At 36.2% G+C, this 26,760-nt stretch overlaps 1 protein-coding gene across 14 annotated transcripts in view; it reads left to right on the plus strand.

The window, feature by feature from the left end:
* The window catches only part of LOC126937073 (protein enabled homolog), a 156,951-nt gene that overhangs the window by 106,932 nt on the left and 23,259 nt on the right, over positions 1-26,760 (plus strand). For 7 of the 14 annotated variants that reach the window (XM_050760352.1, XM_050760334.1, XM_050760355.1 and 4 more), the window contains exons 4-5: positions 14,240-14,324; positions 25,351-25,682. In XM_050760352.1, coding sequence (XP_050616309.1) covers positions 14,240-14,324; positions 25,351-25,682 — 417 coding nt within the window. Of the gene's footprint in view, positions 1-9,342; positions 9,400-14,239; positions 14,325-20,264; positions 20,590-25,350; positions 25,683-26,760 lie in introns of those variants that run through there. The other 7 variants (XM_050760324.1, XM_050760315.1, XM_050760341.1 and 4 more) reach the window with 2 other exon arrangements.

The raw sequence follows: 26,760 nt of genomic DNA on the forward strand, positions 1-26,760 counted from the left end.
AGGTCTGATGGCCTTTTTGATGCTTAATATGTAAAAATTGCCCAGCAATTAGCTTTGTAACCACCATCTATTTAATAGCACTAACTGTTGTTACTAGCTGTTTCTAGCTCTTAGTACATTTGTGATTTTTATTTTTGTGATTTTTTGGTGATTTTTCATAATTATATATGAATTACATATTCATATATGTGGATTTGTAAATTGTTTATACTAAATTATAATAAATACATTTTAATATATTAACTTCTGTGACCTTTAAGTTCTTGTTCACTAACTGTCTGGGAAAGCTGCTTTAGCGTAATCATACCTGAAGCCTCATTTTTCATGAGCACAGCATTTAGTCTTACGCTGTGGAACTTAAGATACCGTGTCCTGCTTCAAGGTGGGAATGATTAAATGGCTAAAAAGAGGCAGATACTATTTCTGTGATAAATATGGGTTTCATGTCTTATAGAAAGTTATTTTAGCCTGGAGTTTGTTGTCATACAGACACTATATTCTGTCTGCCTTTCATTCCCTTTTCTTTGCATCCTTGTGTCTCTGGCAATTAGGCACCTTATAATCTATTGTCTGATGCATGTCCAGCTAGTGACTTCAGTTCTTCCAGGCTTATTTTACAATAGGCTTGATCTTTATTCAGTGGTGCTACAATGACCTGAGGATGTCATCTCTGGTTATTTGCATGCTTTCCTACATGAGGATAGTAATTTGCATGTAATTACTTTATCTTTATTCATGAATTTTTATCCTTTATTGCTCATAAATTGAAGAAGCATTTGCTGGATGTTAAATAGTCAAAAATTTTGATACCTCTGTGTGGAACATTTTCCTCCTAAAACAAAAATAAAGAGAGGCTTTAATAGTCTGTCTTGTTTTCCATTGATGATAAGAGATGAATTGCAGGAACCACTTCCAGTCTGATGAGACCATTCACAACACACAGCAGCAGCCAAACCTGTTCCACGATTTTTACAGCTTAATCTTGGCTGTGCTTTTCTGCATTTGGAAGCGTGATAGTGCCCTGTCAGGCTGCCCATGTACATATTTTGGGGCATTGCCTCTCAGTTAACATTGGGCATTCCTGCTTTCATAATCTAGGCAAGGTAGAAAAATTCTAAGGAGACTTTTGAAGATGGTGTTAAATAGCAGTATCTTTGAAGTCAGTTGGTATTTCATATATGAAAAATATTGTGGCATTATTTCATTAATACATGAATTTCTAAGAAGTGGATGCTGTTCTAATCTAAGAGAAGAAATGCTATAGTTAACTGGAATTATTTGTACTCCTGTTAAGGTACTATGTTACGTGATATGAGAGAAACAAATAATTGAAAAGTTTTGGTCTTAATGGGGCTGTTAATTGTGTAGAGAGGATAAGTCATGGTCAAAAATATCCACAAGGCAGTGTAAGTACTATGAATGGTGCAGAATGGTAGTTAGGAAACAAATATAGAATGCTACTCATGTAAAGGTACCAAAAATAATTCTTACAAGGTAGACCTGATATTTCTGTGAGCTTTTGTAATTTCTGAAATGATTCACATGAGAAACAAATGACTTCTGTTTTCTGGAAAATTTCAAGAGTATTTGGTTATGACATTGTCATTCATGTAGGAAGAAATACATTTTTTATGAAGGAGTTTATTTTGCAAACACTATCCTGCTCTTTGCTGTGGTAATATTGTAACAGAGAATTACTTTTTCTTATTCAGAAATAGTCTCTGGTTTCCTATTGATTTAAAGTTTTCCTCAAGCCTTTCCAGTCTCTTTTGCAGGTAACTAATTTAATTGGCCTTATATTGCTAGGAAGATGGTAGAGTGAGTTTTTGCAGAACTATTGTAGTATGCTCTGATAACCCTGCCATGGCTTCCTGTCAATCTTGAATGAAGTACAGAATATTTTTTTTTTAAGAGAGAGTCTTGCTTTGTTGCCCAATCTGGAGTGCAGTGGTGCGATCATAACTCACTGTAACCTCGAATTCCTGGGCTTAAAGGATCCTTCTGCCTCAACCTCCTAAGTAGCTGGGACTACAGGTGCATGCCACTGCACCCAGCTAATTTTTAATTTTTTTGTAGAGATGAGGCCTCGCTACGTTGCTCAGGCTGCGCTTGAACTCCTGGCCTCAATGTCCTGCCTCAGTCTCCCAAAGTGTTAGGATTACAGACATGAGCCACTGCTCCTGGCCATCTTTAATTCTATTTAGTAAATCCCATGTGAGACAAACCCAGTTTATTTGATTTTTATGTATTCAACCAAACTATTTTAATAGAATTTTACATATTTTTGAATTTCAAAAAGTAAATGTGGACAATTTTGTCATTTAAATATTAGCTGTCCTGTGTTGTTTTAGATAGAGATTGCTTCTTGGTAAGCAGCTTGTTGAAATACCAGAAATTATTGTGCAGAGAGATAGAGAAGGGCAAGGGCAATATGATTCCATGGAAAAGGAGACAGCTGTCTTTGTTTAACTAGGACAGTCCTGGTTTTTGATGAACCATCGTGAATGGATATGTACTGAGAGAGTCATGACCTAAAAAATGCCTTTGGGTTTAATTCCTCCTGGAAAGTAGTGTTGTGGCAGAACAGCCACTGTATGCCTTCTCTCAACCAGCTCTGGTGTTTGGAAAGGGTATTCAGGTCCTGGCTTTGCAGTCTTTCTAAACATTTGGGGTCATGTTGGCGTTATTCATAGAGTCACTTCATTCTTTATGTCCAGTTCTCTTGTTAGAAACTAGAGCTAGGCCAGGCGCAGTGACTCATGCCTGTAATCCCAGCAGTTCGGGAGGCCAAGGTGAAAGGATCACTTGAGGCCAAGATTTTAAGACCAGCTTGGGCAACATAGTGAGGCCTTGTCTCTTCAAAAAAATTAAAAAATTAGCTGGTTGTGGTGGCATGCACCTATAGTCCCAACTACTCAAGAGATTGAGGTGGGAGGGTCATTTAAGCCTGGGAGTTTGAGGTTCCACTGCACTGGAACTCACCACTTCACTTCAGTCTGGGCAATTGAAGTAAGACCCTGCCTCAAAACAAAACAAAAAACAAAGTAGAGCCAGTTAGAGCTCCGTCCATCTAGAACCACTCTTGTTAACAGAACTGTAATTTCCATAGCATTTTGTTTTTCAAATGAGAATAAGTTCTTTTTTTCTGATGATAAAGTCATGTGCTATTTATAAAAATTTAAGCAGTATAGAAAAGCATGAAGAAGAAAATAAAAATACCGAAAATTCCACCAATCACCTCTTAATATTTTTCAAAATGGAAAAAGCAGTAGGCATTGGGATATTTTTAAACTTTGTGTTATAAACAATTGTGAGATGAAGAACAGATGCACAGCATGGCACTTGTTATTTTCCGTAACAGCTTTATTGAGCTTTACTTCACATACCATACGGTTTACCCATTTAAAGGGTACCATTCAGTGGTTTTAGTATATTCACAGGGTTGTGCAACCTTTGCCACAATTTTAGAACATTTTGTGTTTTTCTGAGACAGAGTCTCACTCTGTCGCCCAGGCTGGAGTGCAGTGGCGCTATCTTGGCTCACTGCAACCTCTGGCTCCCGGGTTCAAGCAATTCTCCTGCCTCAGCCTCCAGTAGCTGGGACTACAGGTGCCCGCCACCACACCTGGCTACTTTTTGTATTTTTAGTGGAGATGGGGTTTCACCATGTTAGCCAGGATGCTCTCGATCTCCTGACCTCGTGATCTGCACACGTTGGCCTCCCAAAGTACTGGGATTATAGGCCTGAGCCACTGTGCCTGGCCAATTTTAGAACGTTTTTAATCACAGCAGAAAGAAACCCTCTACCCTTAAGTCATTGTCCCTTTACCCCCAATTCCTCCATACCTCCCAGCATCTGGCAACTACTAATATAATTTCTGTCACTGAAGATTCGCCAGCTCTGGATGTTTGATATAAATGGAATCATAAAATATGTGAGTTTTTTTGTGACTGGCTTTCAATTAGTGTACTGTTTTCAGGACTCATACATCTTGTAGCATTTATCATGCATGGCATTTTGAAAAGCAAATCTTAGTTAAAAAGCATGTATTCATGTATCTAGGCATGCTTTCTTAGTTTTAGTTATTGGCTCATTTTAATTGTGTGAGTGTGGTGTATAGTGAAAAGTAACGGCTAAATCTTAAGAATTTTTAAAGTGATTAAAATCAAAGCAAGAAGCCTTCCTCAGATTCTTTAGTTGTTTTCTTTTTAATAAACATTTTAAAACTTGGTAAATTATGTAAAGGAGAATTGTGTAGCATTTTCAGTACCAGATTGAATGTAAACAGGGATGAATTCTTGACCAAATTGTGGAAATGTCTGAGGTTTATTCTCTTGGTCCAGGCTCAGTTTTCTTGCCCAAAATTGCCCTACCTCCACTGCCTTCATTTTTTCCCACCCCTAAGTATGTTAGTTTAGTTATCAGAAACCTCGTGCCTTGGTATTTCTCTTAATTCTTTTTTTCTCCTATAAAAGTGGGAGAAAACAGACATGGTCTTTGAAAGTCTTTTAAAATACTTTTAAAGAATAAAAACCCCTATCTTGGTTAAAGGAGATTCAGTTTTTTACATGTGGATAAGAGAGTGAAATTATGTTTCCTTAAAATGATGTGAGGTATTCTCTTACCTTGAATGTCCCCACCTTTACCTATGGAATTGGGCGCCTTTATCATTTTCCCCTGAAACTTCAGCCTTTTAGGCTATTCCAGGTTTATTTTCTCTCTGTTGCCCACTCGCATCCAGAGTGAAAGAAACCAAAACAAACCCTCTTTCTTTTGTACCCAAATATAAGTTTGAAGCTTTTTGCATAATTTTAATATCATTCTAAAATTTTTCTCCTGAGCGTCTTTAGACAGATTCCTCATATTTCTTAGGAAATTGGATATTATCTAATTTTATATTTATGCTTCTCTCCTTTCAAATCTCTTGAAGTGGCTAATCAGAAAAAAACATGTACAGTAAAACCTGAAGTAGGAAGTGAGATTCCTAGTGAAAGAAGAACTAATTATTTTAGTTTTCTGAGGGCTAATAGTAACTCTGAGTGTTGACTGCCAGAAAGTTCTAGTTGGTACAAAAAGAGGCATACCAGTTGACCAAGAAAAGAATATCAGAAGTAGAAGGCACAGCATATGTCAGAAAGGCTCTGCAGAAGAAAGGTGATACAGCATGTTTGAGAAATTGAGAGACAGTGTACCTAGAGCCTAGAGAGCAATAGAGTAGGAATTGAATGAGATATGTGGCAATCACATGGGGGACAAGCACTGGATTTTGGTATTTATCTTAAGAGCAGTGGGCAGCAGTTGAAGAGTTTTTACTAAGCAATGATTTGATCTGGTTAATTATTAAAGCATCACTGGCTGCTGTGGGGAGGGGGACAGATACCAAGATTGGAATGGGCAACTTAATTAGATGATGCTAATGTAATTGTCTAGGTCGGTGGTCTCTCAGTTTTTGAGCTTATCCCCTGGTAAATGTGTGTTTATCATTTATATGTATGTGCTTTGTTGTTGACATGTTGAGTACATTATAAGACTTTCAAAAACAGTAAAATGGATGAGAAAAATTAATGAAGTGCTACTATTTTCTTCCCTGCCCCAACTGATGTATGTTAAGCTTCTGGGATACAAGTTGCCCCACCCTGAACATGACTAAGCAAGGGATCGTCAAACAAGAACAGTGGCAATGGAGATAATTTGGAGAGAGAAATTACGAGGTTGCATTAACAGGACTTGAAAATTGGTTAAATAGGAGTAAAAGAAAAGGTAGTGGATTTCTGGTTTGTGTAAGTGAATAGATAAGAGCACTGATTAAAGAGTCAACAAACACTGATAGAAGCTAATTGTGTTAAAGTAGCATTCTACCAGAATGTGGTGGTTTTTCTGAGCATATGCTTAATAATGCCCTTAGTAACAAATGGTAGGAGGGCATTTGATGGGCAAGTCTTGATCTGTGTTCAGGAAGAGGAAGCAGAGCAGTGAACCTGAGGACACAGGTTACTCTTGCCTTTGGAGGCATTAGGATATGACAGGATTGGTAAATGATAGGCCCCTCAACTTCTTGTTGCCTCTTCAAGTGTCTTTAGCTAGAGGCAGGGCCATTCATTTCACAACTAAAAATAAATGGCTTACGAAACATGGTGGACTGAGGAACATATTAAGGCTATTGCCAGTGCAGATGAATAATTTGTCAGCAAGTTATCAACTGTTAGCAGTCATTTTCATATTGGCTTAGAAGGGAATAAAATGCATTTGAGTCATAATTTGAGAGAGGATTACAAGAAATAAAGAATGGGAAAAAACCCAATCATATATACAGTTTTGCCTTAAGGTTGAGTTTAAAAAAAAAAGGGGGGGGGGAAGATGTTTATGATGGTACATTTTCATGTATAGCCATATATGCACTCCATTTCCTGATATATATAAAAGTTTATCAAATTTTAAAACTTGAAATAATATTTTTGAAAATGTTTCAAAATGCCACTTTAAAAATGCATTGCTTTGAATAAAATTTACTGTTGGTAATCCTTATGCCTCCTAGCACAGTGCCCTGCAATGTGGTAACTTTTTTTTTTAATGCAGCAACTGTACCACAGCAGTATCTGCCTCCCTTCTATTCTAGATACCTTTGAGCAAACATAAACACATTTGCTTTCACTGTCTAAAAAATGTATTGCATAGAACTTTGTAATCATGTGAGAAATACCTGGGGGCATTATTGATGGTCTGAAGTGTGAACACCACTAATTTAGATGCTGATGTTGTGCTCACTCACCCACTCAACTGACCAGCCTTCCAGAGAATGCAAGTCAGATTCAAGCCAGTCTTTAAGCAAACATTATCTCAGTTAATCGTAAGAAACAATGCTAGGATGGGTCATATCCCCATTACCAATTGCCTTGGGACTAATTGCTAATAGGAGAAACTGCTGGTTGTAAAAATCATGAATGCAGAGTTTACTATAGTAATTATATATAGTAACAAAATACAGTCATGCCAATCAAATCTAAACAGCCTGTCATTTTCCACTACTGGTACTCACCCAACCATTTCTGCATTTCCCGGCTCATACAAAACACCTAATGGTAAAGTATGTTAAAGTCAGGGGTAAGCCTGAAGGATGGCTGTTTGAAAACTGCATTAGCGATAAAGGGACAGCCATGCAAAAAAAAAAAAAAAAAAAAAAAAAAGTTAATATGGCTAACTTAAAGAGAAATGTCCTTTCATAGGTAAAATATAAGGTCTATGTAACATCAGTGCTAGTGTTAAAAACTATGTTGGAAACATCGTATTACTGAATTTACTCAACCTGGACAATAAGTGTTCTTTCCCTTATTCTGCTCTGCTCCCCTGACTGAATGAAGAGTTAATGGCATCAGTATTAAGCAGGAAGTTCTGTTAGGCTTATGCATATAATGGAATGAATAATTTAGTATCTTCAGGAAATGCAAACTGCAGTAGAATTTAAGCAACCTACCAGAATTTAGATCAATATTTTACATGATAGTATGAAGTTAAAGTCTGGAAAGAAGATGCTTAAAGATAACGAAGTGCAAGAATGTTAATAGTTTAAACTGTGAGAAAGACTGGGAATTCTTGGTTGGAAATATTTTGTCTTACGCAACAATAATGATTTACCTGCATTCTGACACTTGTCAGATGACTTTTTGCCAACATGATTGGTAATGGGATGTGGCAGCTTCTTTGCTGTCAAAGAAGAGATAATTTCTCAGGTTTTTCTTGTAAGTTTTTAAAATTGTCCTTATGGGGCTTTTTTTCCTCTTTAAATATGGAATAAAGGAACTGAAGGGTAAAACCTGAAGACTAGGCATGTTTCTTTAATAAAGGTTTTATAGAAGTAGCCATTTGCAAACATTGGTAAGACAGATCTTTAAAAAACAGTTTAAACTTAAAATATAGTGATTGAAAATATTCTAAATTGTTTATCTCCTGTGGAATGATCTCATTAGCTTGGTAGACATTTTATATGTACGCCTGTGGTCTTTCTATATCTTATGTCATTACTGTAAATAAATATTGTGCATGCAACTTTAATAATAGATTGGGTGGTTGGAAGTACTTAGCAAAGGTGACATTTATCAATCTTATTTTGTGTTTGCAAAAAAAATATACAGTATATGTCATATTTTCAAAGCAAGACTTAATTGGATTATGTTAAATCTAATTTCTAAAAATGATGAAAAATTATCTTATTTAAGACATTACAATTTTTAGATGTGTGTTATTTAAATTATATTGGTTTGGTTCTGATTTTTCTAAAACTTTTAGTTAGCACGAGTTGTATGTTTTAAATAATACAGTCTTAGAGGAGATCTAAAGCACTGTCTTGTTTGCCTTTATGTGGGCTTTCTTAAGCCCCAGTGCATTTTAACCACTAATTGTTTCTTGGTGAATACCAATGGAAAAAGAAAATCTTGCTCATGCTGAAAAGAATTTCTTTAAGATTTTACAGAAAATTATTTATGTAAAGTTTTGGATGTCACTAAAGTAATAGTTAAAAAAAAGTTTTGTTTTTCTCATCCCAATTTTGAGTGTCACTTTGATTTCAGATAAATCCTTGCCCTTTTCATAGATTATCACCTTCTCATTGAGTTTTTTCTCCTAAAAAGAATATACTTCATTGACACTTAAGCTAAAATTTAATGTAAATAGCCTAAATAAATGGCTGTTTGATCCGGCCATACTTTTTTAATAAGACATTTTGTCAAGTATGTATATATATTGAGAAAAAAATAGTAAATTGTGGCTTGGTAAAAAATGAATAGCTGATTTTTAGCAAACCAAAGATACTCTTATTTTGTATCAATGAATATAAAACTCTTTATTGCAGTGGGCCGTTTATAATGGCTTTGGTCTTTTTCCAACTAGTAGGAATGAGTTAATCTTAAGCACTTCCAAGCCTAAATTTTTTTCGGATTCAGTTCTCCTAAATGAGAGGATAGATCTTGTGAAATTAACACTAATGGCCATAGATCTTGACTTCCCCTACCTTATCTTCATTGACTTAAAAAATATATAACCCTAAAATGCTGGTTGTGCTCTTTAACCATATAACTTAGGAAATAACTAAGTTGTACGTGCATCATTTGATCTATGGCTGCTTATAGGGTTTTTCCACAAAAAAAAGATTGCATAAATTTTTTTTAAGAGCCTATGTTAAAGAGGATGCGTTTTTATTAAATTACAGAGCTTCCAGGATGAGGATCTAGATAGGACGTATGTATAAATACATTTTGAACATTTCAAAGCACCTTTTAGTTTATGTGAAGTTCTTCAGATGGCCCCGTTGTCCTTCGAAGCTTCTAACACCAAGGTGTCTGTTGCAGCCCAGAGCAAGGTTACTGCTACCCAGGACAGCACTAATTTGCGATGTATTTTCTGTGGTAAGCAACATTATGTTTACATTACTTTTTCAAGCTGTGGTACATGCTACTTGCGCATTTCCATAACTTTTGTTTTTTTAGGCCATAGTCTGGTTTGTGACATTTGGGATATATAGCAAGCTATTGTTTTTATGTTGTGATATTTGTTGTGGTTCATGTAGGTGATTTGGTCAGCTCTGAGTTGGCTTGTTAGTGAGGATTAGAATTAGTTAGAATTAGGTTCTTAAAACTATTCTCGTCCACCTTTTCCAACACAAATGAGAGGGGTTTTTGTTTGTACATTTTTGTTTTTAGTTATTTTGTTTGGGAGCAAATTTTTGATTTAGAGTTTAAAGAAAAAATTTATGTCCATCTTAATATGTTTTGAGGAATGTAAATGTGCCTTAGCAAAGGGAACTTTTGCTTAACTTGAATTAATTTTAGATATGCATGTTGTGAGGCAGATGTAAGCTATTACTTTAATAGGTTGATTTCTGATTGACAGCCTCCTTTATTCAGTAGGTTAGAGATCTGTGACTTAAGAGTGAATTTAGGCTTATTGATTGTTTTCTTTCACTCTCACTCTCATGCACATATGTGCACATATTTGTATTGTTTGCATGGACAAACCAGGTATGTCACTTAGCCACCCCAAATTAGAGATAATAAGATATATACCTAAGGATACATATCTATCTGTGTATACACAGATAGATACATATCCTTGTCTAAATTCTTTTTATTTCCATTTGTTTCTGAAACTTTCTGTTTTAAAAACCCAAGTTCCAAAGAGTTATCTTTAATTACTTGAGCTTTGAAAAGAAACCTCATATATACCTTTCTGACTCATGTGTACCTTGCTAGCCAGATTATTTTATGAGAGATAGTTATTAAATGATATACAGTATTGCTCCAATTTTACATAAAGTGTTCAGCTCTGTGTATGTACTTTATGTGACTCAGAATTTTTAATGTGACTCCTCAATACTAATGATACTGTTTTTTTTAACCTATGAAGAGAATTATTTTAAAATGTATGTACTTTCTGGTTTAGGCAAAGAAGTACGTGTTGCAAATTTCTTTAAAAAAAAAAAAAGGAAAGAAAAGAAAAGGCTAATGTATTTGTTAGTCACTTAAAGTTATATTTTAGGATTGTTCCAGAGGTCACAGTTACAGTAGTGAACCTATTGTGTGGCTGTTCGTAAATTCCTCCTCTCTCTCCGAGATCCCACAATTAAACACTGCAGATTAAGTATGTAATCAGTAACTTTTTCTCCTCATTTTTCTGCCTCCTCCTGGGGGTTTTTCTGGGCTATCTTTTGAACTAGCCATGAGTGATTATTGATATTTGTGTTATTAGAACTCTCTTTAGCTCATTTTGAAAACCCACCCAGTGTTGTATACCTTTCTGCTTAATATGTTGAGGTCCATACGCAGAATAATGGATACTTTACCCAATTGCAGAGAAAGTATTGATTTGACCTAAGTGAAGGTGAATCTTTAAAGTTGTAAAATAATGTGTTAAAAAGCAGATTTCCCCCCATTATTACCTTTAATTTAACTGTGTGCAAACAATATAATTACCACGTTGCTAAGTTTAAACTTGATTGTATTGTGTATATAATAACACCGATTTGTCTTTTAGTCCTGTGTTTTTAAATAGTCTGTGGCTAATTGTGAAAATTAAAATGTGACATTAAGTGAAATGTGTTTTAACCAAAACTCAATATTGAAGGCAAGACTGACATGTAGCTCCTATTACAGAGTCTCCTGATCTGATTTTCATCATTTATAGGATACTGTATCAGTGACATTGCCACATTTCTCTGTTACAAACAGTAACTCACAAACTTTGCTATATATCTTCTTCTTGTAGTCAGGACAAATTAAGATCAGCCACTATCTTTGGCTGTGAGGGAGAGAACAACTCTCAAACAGCTGCTATTCTTTATGATAACATAGAAAAGAGCAAAGCAGGTTCACTGATTTCTTAACCTTGGTTGTTCTTCCCTCTTTTTCCCCTCCCCAAAGGGCTGTTAACCACCACATGATGCTCATAAAATATTGTCATTTGCCCACTGAAATGGTTATGAAAGTACCTATTTTGCATTTTATGAGAACACAGATACTTATTTAGGAATGTGACCTGTGTAAAGTAATGTTTATATTCCTGAACATACAGCAGCAGCTGACAGACTGCCTTATCCTAGTTGCTGCTTCATGTCATGTGGGGTGCCTTTGGTATTACTTAACAATTTTATAGCCCATTAGAATGTTTGACAAGAAGGAAAAATGTAATTGTGTACCTTAAGTTTATATTTACCTGGAACTTTTAATGTTTATAGTATGTTTGTATTAATTTTTAAATGCACATAAATTTCAATGTGCTAGTTACTGCAACCTGACAATTTGAAGAAGAAACAAACAGAACAACCAGATTAAATGTACATGTGAAAAGGTGCCAAGGGGAGTGATTCCGTGCACACACACACACACACACACACCCCATTTAAAGGATATCTGGAAAGACAAAAAGCCCAAAAATCCATTATCATCACAAAGAACCATGTAGAAAAGAATTGTTAAGAGTTGTTCTAGGATCAGAATTCTCCCCACTTTAAAAGGATCTTCCTTGATGCTTTTCATCGCAGCTGCAGTAATAAACTGTAGTAAATTTTTTTTATATGATAACAGCCACAAAATACTACCCACATCTAAAATATCTCCTTTCTGAACAGATTTGCTTAGTAACCTTTTAAAAAGCTTAAAAAGAAATATTCCAAAGCAGGTTCTGTAAATTGCTAAAAGATTTTCTTTTCTCAGCTTTTGTGAGTTACATTAAACTTGTGTTAGTTTTTTAAAAACCTGTTAAATAAAATAAATAGGATTGAGTTGAAATTTTGATGTTTTTTGAATCTATAAGTTTGAATTAAAGCTGAGATTTTAATTGGCAAATTTAATTCATTAATATTACTTTTGATATATAACACCTGTCCTAGATGTGAATAGTACAATTGCATTCTTCTTTGAGGTAGATGCTAAACAAGTCTAACCTACTCACATTCAGCTGTTTCATTATTTAAGCAGCCTGAGGCTTTCAACTTAAATACTCAAGTAAACATTATTTTTAAAAATAGTTAAAACATAATAGTCATGTGTGTTGCCCATGCTAAATGCTCACATTTAGTACTTTGGATATATAAAGTACATTCCCCAAATAATTTCATGCTACCTCAGATTTACCCCCCACCTCCTGCACTTTGTATGTCCCCAGAAGAGAGGTCTTTTCCCTGTAAAGTATTAAACATTCGTGTATAGCCTAATGGGAGAGTCTGTTTTTACATCATTATTTTAATTTCCCAAGAAAAGAACTCTAGTCTGTTTGCTAGACAGCAATCATGTATTTTCATTTATACAAACATTTACGTGTGTATTTAATTTCAAAAGTTTTGGATTTTTTTTTTTTTTTTTGGTTATTGATTACATAGGATTAATTTTTTTTGTATTTCCTTTATTTGGTTCTCAAAATAGCAGAGTCTTAGGAAATCTAATATATCACTGCAGTTGTCATCAGTTTGTCTTTAGAGGACAAATGAAATGATTAATCTAAAAACATTTGTAAAGAGGTGAGAAAAAAAGTTAGGTAAGTTCAGATCAAGTTGATTCTGTTTTTCCACACTTGTGATACACCAGTACTGCATTACATCCTAGTAAATCTTCCGGTTGTGAAATCTACTCCACTAGTATAAAATACTTTGCATGATTAGCCCATAGATTACAAGAATTTAGTACACAGAAGCATTTATTTCGTAACTTTTAAATACCAGTTGTCTACAAATCTTTCAAAATATCTGTTAGGAGCATTTGCTGGTACACTAGAATTCACAAATACATGTAGTATGGCATTACTCATATATTCTTCTCCAAGAGTGGAAGATAACTACTGTTTCTTTACTTTCTTGTTTACTGGATTAGACTTTAAGATTGTTCTATTTTAACCCTAGGTATTATATATTAGCTCCAGTATTTATCTCATTTTGTGACAGATTTAATTTTTATATCCAATGACATTAAGATGTCCCATAATTCAGTGGCATTCTATCTAAGATGCAAAAAGCAGGTCTGCATTGTACATGGTATGTGGGAATGGATGGTCATTAGTGTCTCATGACAGAACCATGTTGTATGAATGCAAGTTTTTTTTTTTTCCTTCTTACCCTAAAAGAAAACTTAAAATTACCTGTTACATTAAAAAATTCAGTTCAGTAGGTTAATTACTATATGGAAGTTTAGCAAATGTTTGTTTTCACCAGTGCTGGAAATGCTAGGCCATTAGACAAAAATGGCAGCTTAAATTGGGCAAATTTGATAAATGCTTTAGCATACTGGAGTCTAGTAATAAGGTTCTCATGCTCTCTCTCTCTCCTGTTTTTCATTTCCAGTGTTCTATTTAGGTGAGTTTTTGAATTCTGATTTTTCATTTAAGTTTTCCCTCTCCACTTCATGAATAATTACCCCAAAGAGAATGTCTCATTGTCTTAGAAAATGTCAAGCTTAGGTGCCTCTTCAGATGCTCATCGAACACTTGTTTTACTCAAGCTCTTCATATATAAATGTTTCTTTTTCCTTATTGTTGATGTTTTCCATTTGTTTCAAGTAAGCCTTCTGGAGATGATGACAGTATTATGTTGCAGTCTTTCATTTGCTCTGTGTTATGTAAAGCTTATATTTTATTTTGCTAGACAAAAAGAAGACACGTTTGTAAATATGTGATGATTTTATGTTATTCTTATGATTTTATCTCCTCTATCCAGCTAGATATGAAGATAATGTTCATCTGTAATGTTTTTTCCCTCTGTAGGGCCAACATTGCCTAGACAAAACTCACAACTACCTGCTCAAGTTCAAAATGGCCCATCCCAAGAAGAATTGGAAATTCAAAGAAGGTAAATTTGCAAGTTATTGTTTGTGCTTTTTCTTCATGCTTCAGAAGACAAAACTGAATATCCTGTGTTTAAGTCTTGTCAGCTGTTTAAGAGTCACAACTTTTATTCTTATATTAGTAAGTTTTGCAACTATCATTAATAAGTTACCAGATACTTGTTATGCTGGACATGAGATGTTATAAAATTTCATACCTGTTTTGTTTTTTTTTTTTTTGTAAAAATTCTACTCAAGGTACGTTGAAAATATTGTAAATACACTTAACAGAATTCAAAATGTTTTATGGTTCAAGAAGTCTTACTTTTGTAATTATAAAGTGATCTGTGACTACTGTGGTTTTCATGTGACGAATTTAACTAAAAAGTTGAAAATAGTGTTGGCTGTTTCTGTAACACATTTATCTTCAGATATTACTATAGGGTTTTGTAGTAGAATACAAAATCATTCTCTGCTGGGCAGCATTCTTCCATGACTGGGAGTTCTCTGAAAGTGGACAGAGTAAGTAGGCTGACAGGCTAACCTTTGGAGTACCAGGATGGGGAGCAGGCAGGCCTCAGAACCGCACAAATGCTGAGCTACTTAAAGCTCCACCGGAAGCCCCAATTCATCTGAGGCACCTTCTTCAGTTTCTTTAAAGAATAGTCTTCCGTGGTAAATGCCATTCCATCCATTGAGCTGGGGTGGGGAGGACAGGGGAGGAGCTGGTACATACAGCTGTTCTGCGGACAGTGTATATACTTATTAATCAGCTTGATTATTGTGGCACTTCTCATTCCCGTTCTCTCTACTTGTTAATCTCAAGTTAGATCTTCCCCAGGTTCCTCTTCCCATGTCTGCTTTGACCGTCTTCAGTATGTGTTCTGGGTTATGGATGCCTCCACTGCTCCATTTATTTATGTCACAGGCATTGTTTGTTCTAAGTGCTTAAGTTATATTGGGAAGGGAGAGGGAGTGGAGGGAACAAAAAGCCTTAAACTCATCAGACAATAAACATGACATGATATGCTAGAAGATGGTAAATGCTATGGGGAAAAATGGAACAGAGTAAAGAGGATTTTATGTTGTGGAGGGGCAGAGGGAAGTGCTGGTTGTAATTTTATTTTATTTTTCTATCCATTACTTATTAGTCTCAGTACTTGTGAGTTTAAATAGATTGGTCAGGGTAGTAGATCTCATTGAGATGAAAAGAAGGAATTAACCAAGCAGATATCTATGTAAATGCATTCTATGCAGAGGCCTTAAGGAAGGATGGTGCTTGTGTGTACAAGGGAAAACAAGGAGGCCGTGGAGGCTGGAGCAGAAGAGAGTATTAGGAGATGAGGTCAAAGGCGTAATAGAGGTCAGATCATGCAGGACCTTGCAGGCTACTGTGAAGAATTTAACCTTTACTCTGAGAGAAAGGAGAATCACCGTACAGTTTTGAACATAGGCATGATCTGACTTAAAATTTTAGCAGAATCAGTCAGGCTGCTCTGTTGAGCCTACACTATTGAGAGACGACTTGAGGCAGGTACAGGGTTGTGACAGCAGCTCAACAAGAAAGCCAGTTAAGAGACTTTTGCAGTGAACTAGGCAGGAGATAATGGTGGCTTCCACCAGGTAATAGAAGTGGGTGTTGAGAAGTCAGATCCTTATATGTCTTGGTGGATTGTATGGTGGGGTATGAGGGAAGGAGAGGGGTTGAGGTTTTTAGGCTAAGCTAGTGGGAAGGATGGAGTTGCCATTAATAGTTGAGAAAGACTGTGGAGCACGCCTTGTTGGGGGATGTCAGAGATGAATTTTGAGGATGTTAGGTTCAGGTTTTTACTGGACATCTAAGTAGAGATGTTGAATATTAATCTCTAGGAGACTAGGGAAGAATTCTAAACATGTAACTCTTTCCTACCCTTTCTGTCTTCCAGAAATCTCATGATAAATTTGTCCTACTAATGACCACCACCTTCAGTTTTCTACTTGGTCATGGATTTATTTAAATGCATTTTAATGATGTTTCTGGAATTTTAGTAGAATTTTGGGGAAGATTACAGGACTGCTCAATCTACCAACCTGAATAAGAGTCCAGACACTCCTGTCTTCTCATCTCCCTGCTCAGCATTCCTTATGGCTGCCTCTCCTCGCATCCAGTTTACTTCTTTGGCCTGGCATTTAGGAACTCACCCCGTGTTTGTGTTTCACCCCTCATGACTGTCTCTGTGTACACCATACTCATCTTTCCCTCTGTATTTGTGTGTGGCATTCACCTCTTCTGATATGTTCTTCTCATATCCTTTCTACATTGTCATTTTCTGTAAACTCTTTTCCAGGCACACTGATGTTCTTCTTTTCTGAATTCCTGTAACTTAATCACACAATATTTTGTATTTTCTTCCTAATTGTTTATTTTACATTTGAGTATTACCTCTGCAGTGAACATTATGGGCTAATTTGAGAGTAGAAATCTCAATAAAATTTCTAATAAAAAGTCAAGAAATTTCTGGTACTGAATTAATTCATATGCAGGTTTTGGGGTATAAGACAGAAAATATATGTTTGACCTTTAATGTAGTAATTTTCTTCACTTTTGCCTAATTTTTCCCCCACTCTAAACCACGGTTTGGAGGAGAAATTATTGACGTTTAGCTGGTAAACGGCCTTTTAGAGACTTCCCAGGTGCTAGGGAAGGCATTACCTAGGAAGGTTGTTGAGTTGATTAAGATAACATACTCTTTTCTTGCTGCCTAGGATTTTCTGTGTTTTTTGGGAGTTGGTGGGAGGTTCATGGAGGAGGTGCTCTTTGAGCTGTGCCTAAAGAGGCAATAAAGTAGGAGTTTCCAGTCATAGAAGGGAAAAGCATTCCAGGAAGAAAGAGTAGGCGTGTAAAGGCAAGGAGATGCAAACACACATGCAATGTGAGTACGCTTCCTCCTTTCCCTTCCAGGACCAATGGTATGGTTAGATGAGGTTGTGTCCACCTTGTAAGGGCCTTCTATACTGTGCTAAGAAATTGCTTTTTAAAACTCTTTTCCTGAATTTGTGATATACTAAAAAAGCATCTTGCTTTCTATCACTTTAGTAAATTTCAAATGATAAGAAAGGTATTTGTCATTTTCCTTTGACATATATCCCATACAATCTGTTTTTGCCTGTGGTTAAACTATACTTGGAAAAAGATACTACAAAACTCTAAAATATATACTAAATATTTATATAGACGCTTAGTACTGGTTTTCACTTTCTTTCAGCTGATAGTAGTGCATGACTGGATCCGGTTGTGCAGACTAGCAAATGGGAAGGATGTATAGCACAATCTAGTGTGAAGTTTGGTTCCCAGTAGAAATTATATTTCCAAAATTTATTTCATGTGGTTATTTATATAAAAATCATTTTTTAAAACTTGATTTAATCTTCAGAGGCACAATAAAATACCCTCAGGCCAACTTTATACTTCATAAACTGAGTGAAATTGTCCGTTAACTTCGGCTGTTTAACTGGCCTTTTTCTATACTATTACTGGAATGTGTAATGAGAAACATCAGTTTGCATTATAAATTCACAGCTGTGAGGATGTGGGTGAGGTGCCAAATGAAAAGAGGAATTAGGTGAAAGTTGGCCAACTTGGTTTCTTTCCCTTGCTCAGCTCCTAGATACTGGTAGCCAGACTTGTAGAGCCCAGCAAGAAACTAAGATTCCTCTTTGGGAAAATTGCCATGGCCAAGAGAAGACAGAGATGTTGACACTCATCCTTGCCAGTGAAGCTCATTTACTTAAGGGCCTCTGATAATTTTGGTGCTACTTATAAATATGAACAGACAGCCAAGGATCATCAAACCTTTCAGGCCAACTTCTATAAAAGAAAGACCAAAACAAAGAGTTGAAATTGTATGAAATTGTATGAAACAGATGCAATGCAGGGAGCAGAAGAAAACCTAAAAATATACTGCATGCAATAGCTTCAGAGAACCAGGAGAGTATATTTCATTGATGAAATAAAAATTGATAGTTATTTTAAATGGATCACTCAGAGAACAAGAAAGTAAACTTGGAAACTTTTTTAAAAAACTACCTTACCTTTTTTTTTTTTTTTTTTTGAGAAATAGAAGAGCCAGCGCACTGTGGCTCACGCCTATAATCCCAGCACTTTGGGAGGCTGAGGCAGGCAGATCATGAGGTCAGGAGTTCCAAAGACCAACCTGGCCAATATGGTCAAACCCGGTCTCTACTAAAAATGCAAAAATTAGCCAGGCCTGGTGGCACGCACCTATAGTTCCAGCCATTTGAGAGGCTGAGACAGAAGAATTGCTTGAACCTGGGAGGTGGAAGTTGCATTTAGCTGAGTTCGTGCCATTGCACCTTAGCCTGGCGACAGAGTGAAATTCCATAAGAAAGAAAGAAAGAAAGAAAGAAAGAGAGAGAGAGAGAGAGAGAGAGAGAGAAAGAAAGAAAGAAAGAAAGAGGGAAAGAGGGAAAGAGGGAAGGAAGGAAGGAAGGAAGGAAGGAAGGAAGGAAGGAAGGAAGGAAAGGAAAGAAAGAAGGAAGGAAGGAAGGAAGGAAGGAGGAAAGAAATGTAAGTTTTGAGAACTAAGGTTGAGGAATTTATTCTCTGAAAATAGTTCTAAAACTAAGAGGTGGCATATGAGAAAGAAAGTAAAGTAAGAAGAACAGATTAGAAGGTTCAGCATCCAAATAATAGAAGTTCTGTTCTTATTTGGGGAGTGGGGAGGAGAACAAAAACATGAAGAAATTGAATTTGCAAATAAATAACAAGAAAATTTGCTGGAACTCATTGATCATCTAGATCAAAGGTCCGCAAACTTTTTCTGGGAAGGGCCAGGTAGTAAACATTTTAGGCTTTGTGGCCCATCTGTGTCATTTGCTAGACCCTTCCTTTGTAGCTCACCATAGACAACATGGAAATAAATGGGTGTAGCCAGATTTGACCCTAGGGCTGTATACAGTTTGCTAGCTTCTGATCTAGGTCAAAAAAGCCTGCCAAAAATCCAGCCCAGTAACTGGGAAAAATACAAAGACCTCCCACCAAGGCCTCTCACTGTGGAATTTTAGAATGTCCTGGAATAAGTAAGATTTCAAATGCTTGGTAAGGGGTGGTGGGAGCGACTAAGGTGTGGGGGAGCTTCAAAATCCTGAGAGAATCTCTGTCCTGAGAGGAGATCTCTTCTGCACAACTTCCTAAGAAGCTATTGGAAGATGTGTTCCGTTAAGATGAAAGAGTGAAGCAAGAATGATGAACCCATGACAGCGTCGAGGAGATAAGAAATCCACCTTAGGAAAGAGATGGGCAATTCCCAGCTCGACTAAGGTGAAATCAAAACCTAGGGAGCAGTTGCCAGTTGGTGCCAGGAGGGCTGAAGGCTCCGGACGGGGTGTTTCTGAGGGAAAGCAAAACAAAAGAATAGAAAAACCTGACTATGGTTCTGCTATGTTGGACTATGTTGATTGGGATTACAGTTCTAATGGAGAGTCTGGGGTGAAGTAGGGATAGGTATATAGAAAAAGAATCAAATAAAAAAAGTACTACTTTGTAGCACTAGAGTAAGAAAGAAATTGTTCTAGAAAGTAAGTGTGATCAGCAGCGAATTATGTGATACGTGAATATTGGTGTATCCAAAGTGGTGTTATGAGTTTATTGGAAAAATGGAGAAGAAAAAGTTTTGGGGGGCTAGGGATGTAGGAATTAAATCATTTGTATAGTAGGAAGTCAGTAGATAACATCTAAATATGAAAAATCTGAAAGTAATAGTTCTAAATGAATTACTGTATTTAGAAACGAGGTAAGTACCAGAGTATTGAAAATAATTGCTTCTGGGGAGCAAAATCAGAAGTGGTGAGCGTTAGTAAGATTACTGTTTTGTTATAAGTCTTATAATTTGGCTTTATAAGTTATATATTACTACTGTTATGTTTAAGTTTTATTTTTAATAGAGTCAGTAGAGTAAATGTCTAAGTGTTAATTCTTTTTAGTCCAATACCCTTTATTATTATATCATTATTAAATAGTTTTTGGTTCCTGCTCATATAATTAATATTTGACTTGGCCATGATGAGAAAACATATTCTAAGAAACATGAGTCAGTCCTATGTTAGTCTCCACATAGAACCTTAATATAGTTAATATCTATAAATAGTTCACAAATCACCAGTACTACCTGAAAGTTATAAAAGGGGAATAATAATTGTGGCACAGAACTGAGCAGTTGGAGCAATGAGAGTGTATAGCCCTCCTATTGGCCTTCAGAGGCAGGATGGACCGAAAGTTGACCGCCTTCTCTTGTGAGTATCAGCTCTTGCCTCAGCAGCTTTGTAATATTAAAACTTAGCTATCTGATTACATTTTATCCATTTTTTGTTTGTTTACTGATAGTGAAGTGAAATGCCCATGTTATACAATCAAACCATATCTGTGTAATTTTATTTTCTGAGAAATGTCAATAATAACAGTGTTACTAAATGTTAACAACTCAGAACATTTTTCCTAGACTGTTCCTACTTCATTTTGTTAAAATTGAAATCACTCTTATTTACCTAGTAAATACATTATTCATTACAGGTAAAGCTGGGTGAAATGTATTTTGAACTGATGTTACTTACATTTTACTTATTTCAAGAAATGTCTTTGAGTCAACATAAACGAAATAATGAATATATATTTAAATCTCAGTGTGGGCTGGTGCTTTGTGCATCTATTTACATTTGGGGATAGCTGTTTTGGAGAGAAATAGGTATTTGGGTGGTGGGAGGAACTGTGATTTTTTTAAATGCTTAAAAATAATACTGGTCATTTGCACTATAATTGTTTCTGAATAAAATTTGTATTCTCAGAAACTTTCAAATTATTGTAGAATATACAGGCCTAGCTTAAAAGGAAAATTAAAGTAGTCTGTCAGGATTTTTCCTTGGTTCAGAATTAAGGCACTCGTTCTTTGAAAAAAGTCCTCAGACGATTCTATTAATGACTGAAGAAAACAGTTGGAGAGAGAACTCTAGGAAGAGGAGCCATGAGCATTTCCAGTGTGTGAATTGGCAGCAATAATTCTGAGGAAAAGCAAAGTTTATAAATTTGGAAACTCCTCCTAGAAAGCTACACAAATGTCTTGCGTTAGAGGTCAAAACATGAGAGTCAAATTTATAAACCATCCAATTTAGGTGGGAATTATTCATGCCACACAAGATTCGGAAGCCAGAGATACTCTGCTTGAATCACTATTTTGGGAAATCCATTTAGATGGGCATCTTTTCAGCAAGCAGGCTAAAAATTAGCTTAAAGTGTTCAACACTTTCTTTTCTTACCTTCAGAACAAGAAAATAGTAAGAATCTCCTGCAGCTATATGAATTGCCTGCTTGAATCATCTGTCTGTGAACTTAGAAATATTCTCCAGCATTGTGCCCTTTTCCTGTATCAGTAGACACTCCTTATCTTTTATAGCCTGAAAACCCTGGAATATGATGACATGTGGAACAAACTTCTTAAGTCAATACACCCTAGCTGTAAACACTGTTATTCAATAATTCTTTCAGATTCATCTCACTCATGCCTGGCCTTCTGCCTGTGACTTAAGCTTACTTTTTGTATGTATTGAAAGCATTGTGTTGCTTAGAGAAACAGCCATTAACTTGGTAGTTAAAACCTACAACTAAGAACTTGAATGAGAAATGAAATGTAGTCATAGACTACTGTTTGGTTCAGCTGGGAGCAGTATTTACATTATCATGTTAATAAGCCTTGAATATTGATTTTCCATACTGGGAGAAGCATGAGTGTAGTGAGGGAGTTGTAGAAGGCCTCTTCCTGTTAGAAAGTAGATAGCGAAAGCTAAAATGTAAGAAACAGCTACAAAAGTAGGAAATGGGTGGGAGGGTTGGGGCAGTGAACTACTGATTTTTGTTATAAATTTTAAAAACTATGTATTTGTGTTATTTTGATAAAATAGAAGAAGTAACAAATGTTCAAAGATCTAAATCTTAGATTTTTTCATCATAGATTTCTTGGGACAGCTACTGTGCTCTTATTTTTCTTTAGCTTCTTTATTTAAATTTGTTCTAATTAGAATAATATGTGTGTATCTTTTGCCCTTTGGACCCAACAGATTGCTTAGAGCATTATATTTAAAATGGCCAATAGTTTTTGATACGTGTCAAATGTTTGAAATTTAATACAAGCTCCAGCTGAGTTTATTAGCTGCAGGTTACTGGAAAAACAACAACAACCAACCCTGACTTTTCTCTGTTTATTATTAAAAACGTTCTTTTGAATACATCTGATTTCTTCCCCTCGTCCCTGCAGGAATATTGTTATCCCTCAAAAACTTTGGCAGCTAGTGATTTATCAAATAGCATAATGAAGTCAGTACTAGATCCTGAAAATCTCATTTTATTGGTAGCCAATATCTCAAACAACTACTCATAAATAAATAACTACTCATAAACTCAGTTTCCTGTGTTTTTCTCTTGCAGTCATTGTTAAGTGTGGTGGTATGTCCAGGAGAGGCTGTGTGTTTTGTGAGAGCAGTGGGGTTGATGCATTTGTCAAATGGGCCTTTTCTTTTGTTCTGTAGCCAGCTTAGGAAACATGAAGGAGAGAGCTTTTTGGAAAGATCTTACTGGTGTGTTGGTACCTCTGGAAGGAACAAAGGATAGCATGCATGTGCTGTCATTTAGCTCTGTCTCTAACTAGAACCCACACAGTTTCTTAGCCAGTCCAGAAAGTTCCAATTCGAAATTTCCAAATAATAATTATTGTTGTAACCCACATTGAGCGTTCTTATGTTCCAAGTACTTAAAGAGCTTTTTAGGTATTACTTCATTTAATCTTCCCCACAGTGCTATGAAATATATATGTGTAAGATAAAGATACCTTTTTGGGGGCGGGGGGAGACAGGGTCTTACTCTGTCACCCAGGCTGGGGTACAGGGGCACATTGTTAGCTCTTGACAATGTCACAGCCACCTCCATCCCCAGGAGGACAATGTGACAATGTCACAGCCACCTCCATCCCCAGGGTTCAAGTGATCCTCCTGCCTCAGCCTCCCGAGTAGCTGGGATTACAGGCACATACCACCAGGCCCGGCTAATTTTTGTAATTTTAGTAGAGACAGGGTTCCACCATGTTGGCCAGGCTAGTCTCGAACTCCTGACCTCAGGTGATCCACTGGCCTCGGCCTCCCAAAGTGCTGGGATTATAGGCATGAGCCACCATGCCTGGCAAAGATAACTTTTTTTTAGGGAAAGTTAATTGACACTTTTCCTAAAGACAATTTGGAACCATGTGTCAAAAATCTTAAATTCATACCTTTTCACCTAGCAAAATTTGTGTCCTTATTGATCCTATAGAAACAGAAAAAGATTCAAAGATGAAGACAAATGTTGTTGCAGTATTGCCAATAGTGTTAGGATAACTTAATATCCTACTATAGGAGATTGCTTAGACTCTGGACAGCTGAACAATAGAATATTATTATGCACTCATGGCAAATAAAGATGCTGAACTAAGTGCCTTAGGATAACTCACTCTCTCTCTCTCTCTCTCTCTCTCTCTCTCTCTCTCTCTCTCTGTGTGTGTGTGTGTGTGCGCGTGTGTGTGTGATTCCAGTCAAGAGTTGTACACACAGGCACGTCCTCATCCTAGATAGCCTCAATTTTACTAGCTTATGTCTCCTTCCTTCCTTCCCTTCTTTTTTTCCTTCTTCCCTTCCTCCTTTTCTTTCATTGTTTTTTGAGACAAGGTCTCGTTCTGTTGCCTGGGGCTGATGAGTGGTGATGCAATCTTAGCTTACTATAGCCTCAGACTCCTAGGCCCAAGCAATCCTTCTCCCTCAGCCTCCCAAGTAGCTGGGAACACAGGTGCATGCCACCATGCCTGGCTGATTTTAAATTTTTTTGTAGAGATGGGTCTTGCTTCATTGCCCAGGCCCATCTTGAACTCTTGGCCTCAAACAGTCCTCCCACCTCAGCCTCCCAAAGTGCTAGGATTACTGGCCTGAGCCACTTCACCCAGACCAACTTTCACAATATATTAAGTGAGAGAAAGGAAAGCAGATTTCACAGTAGCGGGAAATGATCACATTTTATTACATTTTTAAAGTTTATGTGTGTATTTTTACACGAGGGAAAGTCTATCGGGGGAGGGTGTGTGTGTGTGTGTGTATGTATATGTGTATACGTAGACCTGTGTATCTTTATATACATATGTTGATGATAGTTGCCTCTGGATATGAGATTTTAATCATTTAAAGTTTATTTCTTCTTTCTTGACTCTTTTTCATTCAGTAAACTTTTTTTTTTTTTTTTGAGATGGAGTCTCACTCTGTCACCCAGGCGGGAGTGCAGTGGCACAATCTCAGCTCACTGCAGCCTCTGCCTCCTAGGTTCAAGCGATTCTTCTACCTCAGCCTCCCAAGTAGCTGGAATTATAGGCGCACGCCACCACGCCTGGCTAATTTTTTATATTTTTGGTAGAGATGGGGTTTCCCCATATTGGCCAGGACATCCTGATCTTGAACTCCTGACCTCAGGTCATCCACCCGTCTCGGCCTCCCAAAGTGCTGGGATTAGAGGTGTGAGTCACCGCACCCGACCCATTCAGTAAATATTTATTGAGCTACTGCTGTGGCCAACCATTGTATTTTCTGAAATGATAATTATTATTTGTACAGTTAAATTTGATGTTAAGAAGGATATTACAATTTTACAAAGTTTTTCATTAAATGATTAAAATAATGACTTGGTTATTAAAGTGGTATGTTATTTGGAAAATTCATTTACTTGCAACAGTACTCATGAAAAGTACAGAATAAAATGAAATGTTAGTGTAATGTGCTGAAGCATTCAGCCAGTATGATGCTAACAGGAGAAATGATTTTTATTTGTATGCAACAGTCTCTATCCAAGGTAGTCTTCATGTGGGAGGAGAGATGTTTCCATGCTCTACATTGCTTTTATTTGACTCAGAAATAAAGTTTACATAGGTGAAAAGAATCACTTTTTCATGATGAGTAGCCGTAGATGCATGTTTTTACCTTTTTTTTTTTCCCCAGACAACTGCAAGAACAGCAACGGCAAAAGGAGCTGGAGCGGGAAAGGCTGGAGCGAGAAAGAATGGAAAGAGAAAGGTTGGAGAGAGAGAGGTTAGAAAGGGAAAGGCTGGAGAGGGAGCGACTGGAACAAGAACAGCTGGAGAGAGAGAGACAAGAACGGGAACGGCAGGAACGCCTGGAGCGGCAGGAACGCCTAGATCGGGAGAGGCAAGAAAGACAAGAACGAGAGAGGCTGGAGAGACTGGAACGGGAGCGGCAAGAAAGGGAGCGACAAGAACAGTTAGAAAGGGAACAGCTGGAATGGGAGAGAGAGCGCAGAATATCAAGTGCTGGTAAGAAGTTTACAAACTCTTCTGTGTTCTTGTATCTGAGCTTGGATGATGTCTCTTGTGCAGTCATGTGTTAAAATATTTCACATTTGAGATGTTTGGGATTAAGCCATACAATTTGAAATTATGAAAAATATGTAGCAATTACTACTTTAACATTTTCTTTTTATTTCTCTCTGTATTGCTTTTATTGCTTGGAGACTTAAAGAAAGCTCTTGGAAATTTTTATTCTGCCATTCTAATTCTTCTGACTCCCTATAAATTGGCTATAAAGTGTAAGTGTGTTTTTATGGGAAATTTTTTATACTGGATGAACTTCAAATATATTTCCCTCATGAGATCACTTAAATTGTCTCAAATACTATAGTACTATAGTACCATTCAGCAAGAAATTTGCTTGATTACATTCTAAAGATTTTGGAGGAAGAATTATTTTAGAGAAATATTCTCTAAAACTGACTAGTTATTTAAATATTCTTTCTAGTATTACGAAAAATTAGTGAAAATTATGAAATCTGATGGAATTTACTGAAAGACATAAGGGTTAATATATGGCTGAAAGTTTGAGATATTTTAACATTTATTAAAATTAACATTCATTATAGGATTTAAGAATACTCCTTATGGCCTATATAAAAAGTCTCAATGTGGTTTGATTAAATAGTGGTTGGTTGGTTGGTTTATTAAGTTAATTTATGTATTTTTAGCTACCTAATTATTTTCTGGAGTTATGACCAACAAAACAAAACTTTTCCACAAGTAAACATTGAGTAGGAGGTTTCTCACCCTTCATATTAAATGTTTTACCAACTTTACTAGTTTTGCTATTTGTTGTTTTTTAAAAAAACACTAAATTTATTCTTCTGTTTATGGTCCTATTGTGATTTTAATGTCCTTTTTCTTGTCTAAATAAAAATTAAGACTAATACTAGCTTTTTCTTGTAAAAGAAATTAGTCAATTAAATTTGTTAATCCACTTATTAGATAAAAAGGAAACTTATTTCATCCCCTTCTGAATCTCAAAATGTATTTACAAGTTAAAATATTCTTGGGTGAAAATAGTTATTTGCATTTGTGCCTA

Source organism: Macaca thibetana, chromosome 1 (genome assembly GCF_024542745.1).
Source record: "Macaca thibetana thibetana isolate TM-01 chromosome 1, ASM2454274v1, whole genome shotgun sequence".
NCBI classification, from domain to species: domain Eukaryota; kingdom Metazoa; phylum Chordata; class Mammalia; order Primates; family Cercopithecidae; genus Macaca; species Macaca thibetana.